This window comes from Heterocephalus glaber, unplaced genomic scaffold, assembly GCF_053883595.1.
Source record: "Heterocephalus glaber isolate CG9 unplaced genomic scaffold, H.glaber_assembly_v1.0 deba00001569, whole genome shotgun sequence".
Lineage (NCBI taxonomy): Eukaryota > Metazoa > Chordata > Mammalia > Rodentia > Bathyergidae > Heterocephalus > Heterocephalus glaber.
In genome coordinates, this window is record NW_028258354.1 from 1530302 (window position 1) to 1547465 (window position 17164).

The following is a 17164-nucleotide window of genomic DNA, read 5'->3' on the forward strand; positions in this document are numbered from 1 at the left end:
GTGACACTTTGATTTACTATATTCAAGCTCTATATGTAGACAATCTCCAATGCCCACTTCCATTTTTTTTCCCCATTAAGTTTATTGGTACATTTTAGGTATAAAATACAGTTACATTCATCGTTGGCATCTTGTACCTTTACATGAGTCTCTTGGTTCTTATTTTTTCCCCTTCCCTTGCCCTCCCTTCACCCCCTTCACCCTTCCCTATTTGCAAAGACCTTGTTTCCATTTTTTCCCTCTTTTCATATTTTTTCCTTTCCCTTTTTTCCCTTCCCCTACCCCTCTCAATTCCCCTGCTCTTTTAGACCTTTTCTTCCTGTTACACAATATCAGTTATACATTTTTTAAATTACAATATTAATATCTAGGAGACATTACCACAGACTTTACAGAATTTAAAAGGATATAGAAAGCATATTACAAAAATCTTTTTTGAAATAAATTTGACAACTTCTAAGAAGTACCTTGGAAGACTAATGAAACTAACTCTAGAGGAAATAAAAAATTTGAATAGCACCTATTAAAGAAAGTATATTCCTAGCTTGAAACCCTACCTATATGACAACAGCAGACTCATAAACATTTTAACTGATAAATTATATCAAACAATTAAAGCAGAAAAAAGAAGGAACACTTCTCCCCTCATTTTAGGAACTCAACATTGTGCTAATCCTAAAACTGGATCAAGATAATAGAAGAAAAAAGTATGAACATAGATAGAAATTTGTTTAACAAAACAAACTGTTGGAAGTCAGATCTGGCAGGATGTAGAAAGTGGTTTTGTTATAGGCATGGCAGTGTTGGTTCAGCATTGGAAGATCCACCCCCAAAAGTCATCATTTAAACAGAGGAAAGGAAAAAGCCATATGATCCTGTCACTAGTTGGAGAAAAAGTATTGGACTGAATTCTACAGCTGTTCGTGGTAAAAGCTATCAGGAGCCTAGAAGTAGAACAGAACATTCTCAACACATTAAAGACATGTACTCCATACTTCCAGTGAGAATGCCTTATATAAATAGAGAAGATAATAATGTTTTCCCCTTAAGGTGGGGAACAAGGGCAGATATGCTTACTCTTTATCAGTCCATTAAACTTTGAAATCTAGTCCCCACCAAAATAGTCTGGCAATAAAATGACACAACTAGGATAGGATTGGCAAGGTAGAAGCAAAATCTTTATATGTAGATGAAATGATGATCTACAGAGAAAATACTAAGAAATCTCTAGGAGCCCCTAGAACTTGTACTTGAATTTAGCAGGATTTAGAAAACTCAAGCTTTATATAAAAATTCAGGTCTGTGTATACTTGCTATAAATGAAGAATTGGATATTGAAATTTAAAAGTTATGTAGGAGTACAAAGGACCTAGAAAAATTAAAAACAAAAACAAAAACAGTGTTGGAGGATGTTTAGTACCTAATTTTAAGACCTCTTCTAAAGCTACAGTAATCAAGGCAGTGTTGGTGTAAGGAAAGACATATAGATCGTTGGAATAACACAGAGAATCTAGAAATAGAACCACACATATATGGTTCACTGAGTTTTGAAAGATTATTTAACATTAGCATTTTATAGAATATAAACTCAATTCAAGAGCTGAGGAAGAGATAGTGTTTGCAGCAAATGGCACTAGAACACCTGGTATCCATATATAAAAAATTAACCTCAACCCTTTTTTTCCGTACATGAAAATAACTTGAAGGGATCTATGAACCTAAATAAGAAAGCCTGAAAGTATAAAACTTGAAGAAGAAATTATAAGGGAAAATATTTATGAATTCAGGGTAGGCAAGAACTACCTAGGACACAAAAAACATGATGTATAAAAGAAAAAAATTGATAAATGGGATTCCATCAAAATTTAGAACTTTAAATGACATCATTAAAATGAAAAGTAGTCCTTAAACAGACCATATTTACAATACATATAACCTATGACCAGAATATATAAAGAATTCTTAGAGCTCATTAATAGACAACCCAATTAAAATGTAGATGTAAGAAGATGATAAATAGCCAGTATAGCACAAGAAATGGTGTGCAATTCTAGAATCAGAAAAATACTAATCAGTACAATAATAAGATTGAATTATACACTCATTAGGGAGATGAAGTTAAAAGTTTTAAAAGCCTTGTCATGACTTTTCCTTTTTGTTGGATTCTCCCCCTTTGCATTTAATTTGTCACGCCCAATGGATTCATTCTGCTGGGTTTCCTGGGGTTGTGATCCTCATTGTCTTTTCCTAGGGTATTGTCTAAAATGTTTTGGAGTGCCGGTTTGGTATTCATGAAGTTCCTGAGGTGCTCTTTATCATGAAAGTATCTTACTTCTCCATCAATTTTGAAAGATAGTTTTGCAGGGTACATCAATCTGGGTTGGAGGCTGATATTTTTCTTTTTCTTTTTTTTCGATGAACAAAAATAATTGTGGAATTACTGCAGCTGTAATTGCTGCTGCGCTGTGTGGAAATGTACCCGTTTGCAGCAGGTAATTTCTGATCGGGAAGCACTGGAGGCTGTGAAGCTGGGGAGCAGGCCTGAGAGAAATAGAGAGACTTGGCTGACCCCAGAGAATCAATTAAAACTCACCCAGTAGCCACGGGGAGAAAGAATTTGTTAATCATTGAGTTGCATCTATATCAATGATGCAAGTTACTGCTTAGACTTACAGACTAGAAGAGATCTCAGGGGACCAGAAAACCCAGTTCCTGTCTCACATTCCCTCTTAGCACTTTTCTACACTTGTGAGATCTTTGCCCAGCCATTTTCCTTACCAAAAAAAAAAAAAAAACCTGAGTCCAAGACAGTGCAGAGTTCTGGGCTCAGGATAAATTACTTTCCCAGCCTTATGTGTGTTTGTTTTGTTTTGTTTTCATGATCTCTAGGAAAGAGGTGACACAGTTCTAACTTGTTGGGTCAATTGCACTGTCTTCAGCTGCAACTTAAGGCCTGTTTTATCTGAAAATATTTGTGGGTTGCCCATCAGCCACTGATCCCTGTTTTCTTATTCCCATGGTATGCATCAGTTCATTTTCCTTCTCCTTGCTTTCCCCATCTCCCTCCAGCAACACTACCCCCAGACACTGCAGCACCCCACCCGCAATGTACCTGTCTGGAAACACCACCCAGAGTGAAAGGGACTCTGCTGTACCTGGATGAACAATTTCACAGCACCTGCAGCATTGGTCCAGTGCTGCCTTTCACCTTGCCAGTAAATCCTCTGGCAGGGCAACTGGTACTCAGCACTCCTGCCTCGGGAACATGTAGAAATTTCTGAGAGGGCTACATTTTCTCCTCTCCTGCCAGAGTTGCATTTTTCACCCTCTTAGCTCCTGCCACATGTGCCCACTACTTCCCAGGAACTTGTGTACAACACTGAATTCTGCTGCTGAGGCAGGAGGATGGACAATACTCTGTCCAGGGAAAGACAGAACTTGTGGCTCAAAGCCCTTCCATATCATGATGGGAGCAGAACAGATGTCTCCAAGGCAACTTGTTTTTGTAATCCAGGTGCAGAAATATAACCAAGGCATGTGGGGTGGCTGTTGTATTGGAGGCTTGGTTTTCAGCATTGCACTGGCCATGAGGGCAGATGGACTGACTTTGACTTCTGGCTCTGCTGCTGTCAGACTACATGGCCCGGGACAAGATACTTCATCTCCATCACAGTAATTTCTTCATCTGCTGTGAAGCATTATTTAAATCTCTTAGAATTAGGACTGAATGTGGTCATTTATGTCACATGGGCAATTCCTAAACGTGATACATATTTTTACTGGTTTTAGCTCCACCTTTAATTCACTGCATGATTTGGGGAACACAGAATGAGTCTGTGTTGATCTCAGTTTCCTCTTGTAAGACTGAGGTTTGGGCAAGTAGAGGATCTTCAAAGTCCATTCCTTTTACTACCTCCTCTCTACGTATATGTCAAGTGGAGGATAACCTCGAACATGAATATTCAGAGATTCACCACATGGGGGCAATGTGATCCCATTTGCACAAATAGAATTGTGCAAATAGAATTGTACAGATTTTAGAGGCAAAATTTTTAAACTCAAAAAAAAAAACCCAAAAATATCAAACAAGCAAACACACAACAAAAATATAAACAAATTAACAAAAACCAAAATGGATCAAAACAAAAACATTTTTCATTTTGGTCTATTTTTCAGAATAACCCCACCTGTTTGTATTTGTATCTCATTTGGAAAAGAAATTACAAAAGTGTCGAACATCATAAGCTGGAAACAACTCAAGTACTCATCACTTTGTTTTCTCCTGGTAGCCTCTCTACCAGACCTCCATTTGAAAAATGTTCAGTGATTATTGGAAACACTCACTATTGACCAATTTAGAAAATAAAACTACTAATGAAATAGTTCCAAAGACATAAAGTAGGTATATTTGGTTAAAAATAAGTTACACAGGGCCAGGGATTTAGCTCAGTGGTTCTGGTGCCTGCCTCACAAGTGCAAAGTCCCAAGTTTGATCCCCGGTACCAAAATAAATAAATAAATAATGTTACACATTAAAATACAAAAACAAATTCTATCATTCTATTTTAATGTTTTATATACTATTTTTCTCTATTACATTATTTGTTGATCTCAAATATATTTAAAAACACAAGAACAAAAAAGAACATAGCACCTTAAATCTATTTCTCTTAGAATCTCTCATTGCTAATACTTGGATACCTATCCACATGTATGTATCTTCTATATTAAAACATAAATTTATACTGAAAATATAATGTTGTACTTGTTTTTCTTTTTCACTTTGTAATATATTCCAAATTTATTTCCATGTCAATAAACCTTTCTGTGCCTGTGTGTAGTGCTGGGACTTGAACCCAGGGCCTCATGCACACTACGCAAGCACTGGATCAATCAGCTACAACCCCAGCCCCATAAATAAAACTTTGTTTCCATTAAGTTTATTGGTACATTTTAGGTATACAATACAGTTCCTTTCATCATTGGGATCTTTACATGATGTATCTTGGTTCTTATTTTTTCCCCATTTCCCTGCCCTTCCTTCACCCCCTCCCATCCTTCCCTATTAAGACTTTGTTTCCATTTTTTCCTTTTCTCATATTTTTTCTTTTCCCTTCTTTCCTTTCCCCTACCCCTCCCACTTCCCCTACTCCTTTAGAAGTTTTCTTCCTATTTCACATTATCAATTATATCATTTGAACTTTATTTACACTTAGTTTCTCACACCAGAGAAACTACCAATAAATAAAACTTTTTAAAGTAACATTTTATTTACAATTGTTTCAGAATTACATAAAACTTGCTATGATAGTATATAAAATTCCAATGTACCCCCCCAATCAATTTCCTCTATTAGTAACACCTTAAATTAGTATGGCACCTTTGTAACACATAGTGAATATTGATACATAACTAGCTAAATCATATTTGATTCAGTGATTCAGATTTCCCTAGTTTTTACTTAATGCCCTTTTTCTAGTCCAGATTCATGCCCTTGGTAATATGTTTAGTTGTCACATCTCCTTAGTTTCTCAGATTTTGTTTTCACGACCTTGATGGTTTTGAGGAGTACTGATGGGTATTAATTTATGGGATTCTCTTTTTTAATTAATTTTATTGGTATTCTTTTGAAATACATAATGATTACATTTAGAATAGGGAATTTGACCTGTACATAATATATCTAGATTCTTTTTTTCCCATTCCCCTCCCTCAACCCTTCTTTCCCTCATTTGCAAAAGCCTTGTTTCCATTTTTTCCTTCTATTCTCTTTTTTTTCTTTTCCATTCTTTCCCTCACTCCTCCCTTGTTCCCCTTCTCATTTGAACATTTTCTTCCTACATCCCAATATCTATCATTCATTTTGGTCCTTATTTATGCTTTTGGTTTATCACAGAAGAGAATCAATGCAATATTCAAACTTGTGTGTCCAATTTATTTCTCTTAAAAGTATGGTCTCAAGATGCATTCATTTACCTTAAAATGTCTCAAGTTTATCTTTCTTTATGGCATTGTATATAAAAATGACATTTTCTTTATCCATTCATGCATTGATGAGCACCTGGGCTGTTTCTAAGATTCAGCTATTACAAATTGTGCTGCTATAAACATGGATGTACTGTGATATAATGCTTTTAACTATTTCAGGAAAATACCAAGAAGGGGAATAGCTAGATCAAATGGAACCTCTAGTTTTTTGAGGAAACTCCATGCAGATTTCCATATTAGTTTTACCAATTTACACTCCCACCAACAATGAGGGAAGGTTCCTTTTTCCCCACAGCCTTGTCAGCATTTGTTGTTGGTTAATTTCTTGATGAAAGCCATTCGTTCTGGAGTGAGACATAATTTCAATGTTGTTTTTATTTTCACTTCTCAAATGACCAGTAATGTTGAACATTTTTTCATATATTTATTTGCTGTTTGTACTTTTTCATCTGAGAAGTCTATTCATTTCAGATGTCCGTTTTTGGACTGGGTCTTTAAATTTGGGAAATCTGATGTTTTTCAGTTCTTTATATATTCTAGATATTAGTCCTTTGTCTGAGGAATAGGTGGTAAAAAAAATTTCCCACTGGGCCAGGGATTTAGCTCAGTGGTTCCACCACCTGCCTAACAAGAGAAAGATCCCGAGTTCGATCCCTGGTACCAAAAAAAAAAAAAAAAAAAAATCCCACTGTGTGTTGTCTCTTCACTCTGTTGGTAGTTAATTTTGCTGTGCAAAAGCTTTTTAATGTGACAAGATTCTAGTTGTTGATTCTTTGTAGTATTCCCTGTGTGACTGGCGTTTTGTTCATAAAGTCTTTGCCTACACCTGTGTCTTCAAGACTTTTACATATTTTATCTTCCAGTGAATTAAGTGTTTCTGTTTTTATATTTAGATCTTTGATCCATTCCACTTTCAGTTTAGTGCATGGTGAGAGATATGGGTCTAAATTTAACCTGCGGGATGTGGAAAGCCAGTTTTTCCAGCACCATTTATTGAAGAGATTATCTTCCAGTGAAGGTGTTTTGCCCCATTATCATAGATAAGGTGGCTGAGTGCATTTAGAGTTGGATCTGCATCTTCTATTCTGTTCCATTGATCCTTGGGTATTTTTTTTTTTTTTGCCTGTACCATGCTGGTTTTATCATGGCAGCTTTGTAGTGTAATTTCAAGTTAGGGATTGTGATGCCCCTTTCTTTCCTTTATTGCCCAGAATTGCTTTGTTATTCTAGATCTCTTCTGGTTGCAAATGAATTTTAGGATTGTTTTCTCTAGTTTGATGAGGTATGCTATTTGTATTTTGATTGGTATTGCATTAAATCTGTATAACTGTTTTAGAAGAATGGCTATTTTCACTATATTGGTTTTGCCTATCCAAGAACATGGGATGTCTTTCCATGTTCTGATATTCTCTTTTTCAGAGTACTCTAGTATTCAATGTAAAGGTCTTTCCCTGCCTTTTTTTGTGTTGTAGTCATGGTTCGCAAAGGAATTGATTTCATACAGGACACATAATTTATATGACTATTTTATAATATTCACCCAGAAAGTCAAATGCAGAGAAGTGCAAGAGATCTGTCCACACAAGAGGCCTGAAGAATCCACCTGAGGGCCTAGATCCCAATCCAATGTCCCACACAAGTCCATCTAAAGCCCTAGAGCCCACGGCAATGTCCTCCACAAGTCCAGCCAGAGGTCTAGAGCCTACAGCAATGTCTCATGCAAGTCCATATCAAGGATCTGCACCAAGAAGTCCCAAAGACCAGTGGTAGAAGCTAGGAAGCCTGCACAGGTCAGGTAAAGGATTTGTGCCACCAGATTGAGGGATCTATACTGGAGCCAGGAAGTGGTGTTCAAGGGGAAGATCAGAGTTCCCCTGATGAGAACAGCAGTCATTCCCAGTGACAGCGAGGACCTGAACACCTCCAAAGAGGAGAACATCCAAGTTTGCATCAGGAAAACCAGCCATGGCAAGCTTCTCCAAGAAAATCAACAGCAAATGATCTTCCCATCCAGTTCTCTTTTTATGCAGTTGGTAACAATCCTCAGGTGGATCTTCCATGCCTAACGCATGCTGATTCAGTTCAGCTGGGCTTTCCAAGTCGACCATTAGTTAATCCACCACACTTTGTAATATTGTTTCCTAAGTATTCCATTTTTCTTGATGCTATTATGAAAGGTGTTGTTTCCCTAATTTCTCTCTCAGTGAATTTGTGTACAGAAATGCTATTGATTTTTGAATGTTGACTTTGTATCCTGCTACATTACTGAATTTGATTATTAAATCTAGGAGACTTGGACCAGGGATTTAGCTCAGTGGTGCCGACGCCTGCCTTGAAAGCAGAAGGTCCCGAGTTTGATCCCTGGTACCAAAAAAAAAAAATCTAGGAGACTTTGGGTGGGGTTTTGGGGATCTTCTATGTAGAGTATCATGTCACCCATAAATAATGATCATTGAAGTTCTTTCTTTCCTACCCTTATTCCTTTTATTCCTTTCTCTTGTCTAATTACTCTGAATAGTAGTGGTGATAGTGGACATTCTTGTCTTGTTCCTAACTTTACAGCAAAAGCTTTCAGTTTTTGTTCATTTAGTATGATGTTGGCTCTTGATTTGTCATAAATGGCTTTTATCAAATTGAGATAAATATCTGCTATTCCAATTTTCTGTAGGGCTTTATCATGAATAGGTGGTAGACTCTGTCAAGTGACAAATGTGTTTTTTGTCCTTGGTTCTATTAATGTGCTATATTACATTTGTTGATTTGTGTATCTTGAACCATCTCTGCATCTGTGGGATGAATCCTACTTGGTCATAATGTATAATCTTCTTGATGATTTGTGGCATTCTGTTTGACAGTATCATATTGAGTATTTTTTTAACTTTTCTAGGTCCTTTATACTCCTACATTACTTTTAAATTTCAATATCCAATTCTTCATTTATAGCAAGTATACACAGACCTGAATTTTTATATATACCTTGTGTTTTCTAATCCTGCTAAATTCAAGTACAAGTTCTAGGGGCTCCTAGAGATTTCTTAGTATTTTCTCTGTAGATCATCATTTCATCTACATATAAAGATTTTGCTTCTACCTTGCCAATCCTATCCTAGTTGTGTCATTTTATTGCCAGACTATTTTGGTGGGACTAGGTTTCAAAGTTTAATGGACAGATAAGGAGTAAGCATATCTGCCCTTGTTCCCCACCTTGAGGAGAAAGCATTGTATCTTCTCCATTCACATAAGGCATTCTCGCTGGAAGTATGGAGTACATGTCTTTAATGTGTTGAGAATGTTCTGTTCTACTTCTAGGCTCCTGATAGCTTTTACCATGAACAGCTGTAGAATTTAGTCCAATACTCTTTCTTCAACTAGTGACAGGATCATATGGCTTTTCCCTTTCCTGTTAAAATGATGACTTTTGGGGGTGGATCTTCCAATGCTGAACCAACACTGCCATCCCTATAACAAAACCACTTTCTACATACTGCCAGATCTGACTTCTAATAGTTTGTTTTGTTAAACAAATTTCTATCTATGTTCATACTTTTTTCTTCTATTATCTTGATCCAGTTTTAGGATTAGCACAATGTTGAGTTCCTAAAATGAGGGGAGAAGTGCTCCTTCTTTTTTCTGCTTTAATTGTTTGATATAATTTATCAGTTAAAATGTATATGAGCCTGCCGTTGCCATATAGGTAGGTTTTCAAGCTAGGAATATACTTTCTTTAATAGGTGCTATTCAAATTTTATATTTCCTCCAGAGTTAGTTTCATTAATTTGTCTTCCAAGGTACTTCTTAGAAGTTGTCAAATTTATTTCAAAACAGATTTTTGAAATATGCTTCCTATATCCTTTTAAATTCTGTAAAATCTGTGGTAATGTCTGCTAGATCTTGATATCGTAATTTGAAAAATGTATAACTGATATTGTGTAAAAGGAAGAAAAGGTCTAAAGGTGCAGGGGAAGTGGGAGAGGTAGGGGAAAGGAAAGAAGGGAAAAGAAAAAATATGAGAAAAGGAAAAAATGGAAACAAAGTCTTTGCAAATGGGGAAGGGTGGAGGGGGTGAAAGGAGGGCAGGGGAGGGGTAAAAAGAAAAGAACCAAGATACTCTTGTAATGGTACAAGATGCCAATGATGAATGTAACTGTATTTTATACCTAAAATGTACCAATAAACTTAATGGGGAAAAAAAAGAATGAAAAAGGTGAAGCCACAACAGATCCAGCAGAAATTCAGAGGATCATCAATTTCTACTTTGAGAACCTGAACTCTAATAAAATGGAAAACACAGAAGAAATGGACAGATTCCTAGATACACACAAATTGCCAATGTTAAATGAAGAAGATATAGAAATTCTAAACACCCCAATAACAATGAGTGAAATTGAAAATGTAATAAAAAATTTACCAACAAAGAAAAGCCCAGATCCTGATGACTTCACTGCTGAATTCTACAAGATGTTTAAAGAACTATTGCCATTACTCTTTAAATTCATAAAGGAAATTGAAAGGGAAGCAAGGCTTCCAAATTCTTTCCTGGAAGCAAGTGTTACTTTGATTCCAAAACCAGGGAAAGACCCAACCCACAAAGAGAACTACAGACCAATCTTGCTTATGAATATAGATGCAAAAATCCTCAACAAGACACTGGCAAACAGAATACAGAGGGTCATCAAGAAGATCATACACCCTGACCAAGTCGGATTTATCCCAGGGATGCAAGGATAGTTCAACATCCGTAAATCAATAAATGTAATACACTATATTAACAGAGTCAAGGACAAAAATCATATGATCATCTCAATAGATGCAGAAAAGGCATTTGACAAAATTCAGCACCCATTCATGATAAAAACGCTACAGAAAATTGGAATAGAAGGTCTTTACATCAACCTGATTAAGGCTATCTATGAAAAACCAACAGCCAACATCATACTAAATGGTCAAAAACTGAAAACTTTCACGCTAAAATCAGGAACAAGACAAGGATGGCCACTATCACCACTCCTGTTCAATATTGTTCTGGAAACATTAGCCATAGCAATTAGACAAGAGAAAGAAATAAAAGGAATAAAGATAGGAAAGGAAGAAGTGAAACAGTCATTATTTGCTGATGATATGACACTTTACATAGAAGACCCAAAAAACTCGATCAAAAGCCTTCTAGACCTAATTGACAGATTCAGTAGAGTAGCTGGACGTAAGGTCAACACTCAAAAGACAATAGCCTTCTTATGTGCAAATAGCGGACGCATTGAGTTTTGTGCCATCACTTCTGTGAACAGTTTTTTATGTCATCTGCACTCTCTCCTCTTTCTCCATTGACTCCAATCAGTCTTATGTTATTTTTCTTTGCATCATCTAGCAGCTGCTGGATTGATTTCTCATGCTCCTTTACAATTTTAAAGCAATTTTTCTTTTCCTGATCACTAATTGCAATCTTGTCTTCTATATCTGAAATTCTATCCTCACATTGGTTCATTCTGCTGCGCAGACTTTTGATGGAGTTTTTAATCTCCTGGAAATCTGTTTGTATCTGTTTTATGGATTCCATTTGTTTCCTATGTTGGGATTCCATCATGTTCCTCAGATCCTCTATTTTTTTATCTGTGTCCTCTCTAGATTTATTAATCATGTCTTGCACCATGAGCACAATCTTTGCTGTTATCTGAGTAATTATTTCTGATTTCATTTTTCCCAGATCCTCTTTTGTTGCCAGTTCAGAGAGTCCAGATGGTTGAGTATCAGATTGTTCCATCTCGTTTCCCTTTGGGGTTGCTGTAGGTGATCCAGAAGTTTGTTTTTGAGGCTTGTTTACATGTCTTCTCATTTCCACAGGGAGGGGGTGCTTCTGGTGCCCGCCCACCTCACCTTCTCTGCCCTAGGAGCTTGGGATGGCAACGGGGTAGCTTCCTTACAGGTGCTGGGACCGACTGAGCTTCTCTGCCCCAGGAGCCTGGGATGGAGGCAGGGACCTTCCTGATTGTTCAGTTTTTAATTGTTTTCAATTTCATTGATTGATATTGGGTAGTTTAGAATTTTTAGGTCTTCTTCATTCAACTTTGGTAATTCATACATATCTAGGAATCTGTCCATTTCTTCTGTATTTTCTATCTTATTGGCATATAGGTTCTCAAAATAAGTATTGATGATCCTCTGGATTTCTGCTGGGTCCATTGTAATTTCACCGTTTTCATTCCTACTTGCATGGATTTGGGCTTTTTCTTTCCTTTTTCTGATAAGGTTGGCTAAGGGTTTGTCAATTTTGTTTATTCTTTTGAAGAACCAACTCTTGGCTTCATTAATTTTTTTTATCTTTCTCTTTATCTCCATTGCATTGATTTCTGCTCTGATCTTTATAATTTCCTCCCTTGTATGAGCTTTGGGTTTGTCCTGCTCTTCTTTTTCTAGAAGCTTGAGGTTCAGCATCAGGTTGTTTAATTGGGCTCGTTCTGTTTTCCTAATATGAGTGCTCACTGCTATGAATTTCCCTCATAATACTGCTTTGATTGTGTCCCATAGATTCCGATGTTGTATTGTCATTGTCATTTAATTGAAGGAACTGTCTGATTTCTTCTTTAATTTCCTCTGTGACCCATTGGTTATTAAGAAGTGTGTTGTTCAATTTCCATGTGTTTATGAAATTTTTGCAGTTGCTTTTGCTATTGATCTCCAATTTCATTGCACTATGGTCTGATAATATACAGGGGATAACTTCAATTCCTTTGCACTTACCTAAATATGTTCTATGAGTGAGTATGTGGTCTATTTTGGAGAATGACCTGTGTGCAGCTGAAAAGAATGTGTATTATGATTTTGTGGGGTGAAACACTCTGTAAACATCTGTTAAGTTCATTCGTTCAAGGGTTTGATTGAGTTCTAGTATTTCATTACTTGTTTTTTGTCTAGTTGATCTATCTATTTGTGACAATGGGGTATTGAGGTCTCCCACTACTATTATATTAGTGCTTATATGGTTTTTCATATCCGTTAGTATTTGTTTTGTATAGCTGGGTGCACTAGTGTTTGGTGCGTAGATATTTATGACTGTCAACTCTTCCTCTTGAAATGGTCCCTTTACAAGGATATAGTGTCCTTCTTTTTCTCACTTAATCAGTGTGGGTTTGAAATCCACTTGCTCTGAAAGAGGATAACTACTCCTGCTTCTTTTCGGGTTCCCGTCACATGGAGTACTGTTTTCTACCCTTTAACTTTCAGTCTATGAGTTTCTTTTTGAATTAAGTGTGTTACTTGTTGGATCTCACTTCTTGACCCATTCTGCCAGTCTATTTCTTTTGATTGGTGAGTTGAGACCATTAACATTGATGGTTATAACTGATATGTACTGTTATCATTGTCATGACTTTTTCTTTTTGTTTGATTCTCCCCCTTTGCTTTTAATTTGTCGTGCCCAGTGGATTCATTCTGCTGGGCTTCCTGGGGTTGTGATCCTCATTGTCTTTTCCTAGGATTTTTTCTAAAATTTTTTGGAGTGCTGGTTTTGTATTCATGAAATTCCTAAGGTGCTCTTTGTCATGAAAGTATCTTATTTCTCCATCCATTTTGAAAGATACTGTTGCAGGGTACATCGATCTGGGTTGGAGGTTTTTTTCCTTTAGGGCTTAAAATACATCACTCCAACCGCTTCTTCCCTTGAGGGTTTGCATTGAGAAGTCTGCTGTGATTCTGATGGGCTTTCCTTTGTATGTGATTTGTTTCTTTTCTCTCACTGCTTGTAGAATTTTGTTCTTCTGTTGGATTTCTAGAATCCTAACAATTATATGCCTATGGGTAGATTGTTTTTTATCAAGGCTAGTTGGAGTCCTATATGCTTTGCTTATCTGTATGTCAAGTTCTTTTCCCCTCCTTGGGAAGTTTTCTGCCATCACTTCTGTAAACAGTTTTTTTATGTCCTCTGCACTCTCTCCTGTTTCTTGGTTGACTCCAATCAGTCTTATCTTATTCTTCTTTGTATTGTCTAGCAGCTGCTGGATTGATTTCTCGGAGTCCCTTACTGCAATCTTATCTTCTATATCTGAAATTCTGTCCTCACATTGGTTCATTCTGCTGCATAGACTTTCAATGGAGTTTTTAATCTCCTGGAAATCTGTTTGCATCTGTTTTATGGATTCCATTTGTTTCCTATGTTGGAATTCCATCATGTTCCTCAACTCCTCTATTTTTTTATCTGTGTCCTCTCTGGATTTATTAATAATGTCTTGCACTATGGGCACAATCTCTGCTGTTATCTGAGAAATTATTTCTGATTTCATTTTTCCAGATCCTCTTTTGTTGCCAGTTCAGGGAGTCCAGGTGGTTAAGTATCAGAGTTTTCCATCTCGTTTCCCTTTGGGGTTGCTGTAGGTGATCTGGAAGTCTGGTTCTGGGACTTGTTTATGTGTCTTCTCATTTCGGGGGGGGGGGGATGCTGTTGATGCCCATGCAGCTCACCTTCTCTGGCCTGGGACCAGTAGAACAGCAGCCCAGAAGCCTCCACCTCTGGGCTGGGAGCAGTAGAATGGTGGCCCGGAAGCCCCTTGCTCTCGGCTGGGAGTGGTGGAACCTATATTTTTTAATTTTGACACAGTATCTCTTATGTCATTAAATTTTCAGTCTGGGCTCACACTCATGATCTTTCTGTCTCCAATAACCTGAATGATTCAATTACAAGTGTGGGCACAGCTGAAATACTTTAAAACTTTCACAAAATGAGAAAGAAAATAATCTAAAAATCATAGGCTGCCTTGAATTAGAGGAAGCTTCCTAGAGCACTAAATAGGGCATGAAACTGTGGCAATGAGAAAAACTTCTCATTTAATCAATACACAAACTTCAAAGCACTTGGCTTCCTCTGTGATCTTTAGACTTTGAACCATCATTACTCATGTCATCCTTTCAGGTCACCTTTGCCATCCCCAGCTGCATCTCTAAGAGAGTGTTTCTCATTTCTAAAGTTCACAGGACACTGCAGTGTCTCTCAGAAGCTGGGTGATAGTCAAAACTTGGGTGGAGTTGGTCTTCCAGAAGTCAGACTCAGTAACTATCTCAATAACTATTTTCTTTGAGGATTAGCACTATATTGCAAAAACATTTTTTAAGTGCTTTCCAGGCGTGGGAGAGAAGGCTGAGAACAGATAGGGCAGGAGGCAGCCCTTAAGGAAACTGGGCCAAACAATCCAGTTTGCATCAACTGACCAGGGATTTAGAACACTAGGTTTATGAGCCCCACTCCCTTCAAACCCAGCAGAGGGACCCTGGACACATGCCAGGATGCTCCAGACCCAGGCCTGCTGGCAAGAATTTAAGCATTCTGGTATGGCAAGTGGAAACCACTTCCTCCCCCATTCTTCATCTTCCCCTATCTGATTTCCCTCCCTACCCTCTGCTCTGGGAATCAGGCTCTGGGGAGACCAAGCTGTTGTGATGAACTGCTGGGGAGGGGCACTCTGAGAGCCGTGGGGACCTCTCCAAGTAAAAGCCCCGCAGGATGTCTCACTGTGATCTTTTATATCTTGTGTCTCTTTCTCTCCTGTGCTGTTGCTCTCTCATTCCTTTTCCTTCTCTGCCTCACAATGGATCCAATTTTACTCCTGTCTTCTTCCAGCTTCATTTACTCTGTTTGGCCCCCATTTTCTTCTCATATTCTTAACCCTTTCTTAAGTGGAGCTGTCCTTCCATTCCCAGCTCTTTACTCTTAAGAACCAGCCCCTAGTTAAGTGGGGAAAAAAATCCTGGTGTTCACCAGTACCCAGCCTCCAGGGAAATCTGCCTTTTTTCTTATCCTTCTACTTGCAACACTTTTCTGGGAAGAAGACACCAACAGGCCACATGATCCCCCATCCTAGTTTTGAGAACTAGGACATTCTTGTGGACTTTCCCACACTTTTCTTCCCAAAGTCCTTGTCTTTGCTTCTTTGCCTCCTGGTGCTGTGTGAGACCTTCTCCAGCTCCTTATTACAGTCTGACTTTGGAAACATGGTTGGTGACAATGGCACAGCAGTGACTGAGTTTATTCTGTTGGGGTTCTCAGATTTTCCTTCCCTCCAGGTCCCCCTCTTTTGGGGGGTGCTCTGCATCTACATGGTCACCTTGCTGGGCAACTCCCTGATCATTGTCCTCACACTGGCTGACCCTGCCCTCCACTCCCCCATGTACTTCTTCCTTCGCCACTTCTCCCTGGTGGAGATCCTCTATACCACCACCGTTGTGCCCAGGATGCTGATCGATCTCTGGTCCACTCACCCCACCATCCCACTTCCCAGCTGCTTCACCCAGATGTATTTCTTTTCTTGCTTTGGGGTCACTGAGTGCTGCTTGCTCACTGCCATGGCCTATGACCGCTATGCTGCCATCTGCAGGCCACTGCATTATACCACCATGATGAACCAGGGAGCATGTAATTGCATGGTGGGAGCCTCTTACCTCATGGGTGTCATCACTGGCACCACTCACTCCGTCTGCATCTTCACCTTGCCCTTCCATGGTGCCAACACCATCCACCACTTCTTGTGTGACATCCTGCCTGTGCTGAGACTGGCTACTGGGAGCACCTTCCGGGGTGAAGTGGGGGACCTTGCCATCACAATAGCCTTTTCCTGACCCCTTTCTTGCTGGTCATGGCCTCCTATTCCTGTATTCTTGTCACCATCCTTGGAGTAGCAACATCCCAGGGTCGTCAAAAAGTCTTCTCTACCTGCTCCTCCCATCTGTCTATGGTCATTCTGTTTTTTGGAACTGTGACTGTGGCTTATCTGAGGCCTGAAGGAGCCTCTTCTCCAGACATGGACCAGATCATTGCTGTCTTCTACACAGTTGTCACCCCTATGTTCAATCCTTTTGTCTACACTCTGAGAAACAAGGAGGTCACAGGGGCCATGAGGAGGCTCACGAATAGGTTCCTCTGGAGCCCTTGACATCCCACTCCCCTCCTGAGTTCTTGGAGCTAAGGGTCTGATCCTTGGCCACTTTCAAGGAGAAGGGGGAAGCTTGGACCTGCAGTCCACAGGGTCTGGCCTGCTGTGTGTTAGTGTGAGTGGGCTCCTTGCTCCACCCAGAGCAAGGCTCCAAGGCACAGATATGCTGCTCAGGGCTTGGCTTCTAAAGTCTGTTTTTATGTCCTTGACCTAACTTGACTGCAGGTACAGATCTGGGCAAACACACTTGAAGTTGGGAAGTT

The 17164-nt window shown here is 38.6% G+C and overlaps 1 protein-coding gene across 1 annotated transcript; it reads left to right on the plus strand.

The window, feature by feature from the left end:
* The first annotated feature begins 15963 nt into the window (after positions 1-15963).
* LOC101722626 (olfactory receptor 10P22) lies at positions 15964-16901 on the plus strand. The gene is given in 2 exon segments (XM_004861399.1): positions 15964-16579; positions 16582-16901. Coding segments are annotated over 2 exon segments (936 nt in total).
* The last annotated feature ends 263 nt before the right edge of the window (positions 16902-17164 follow it).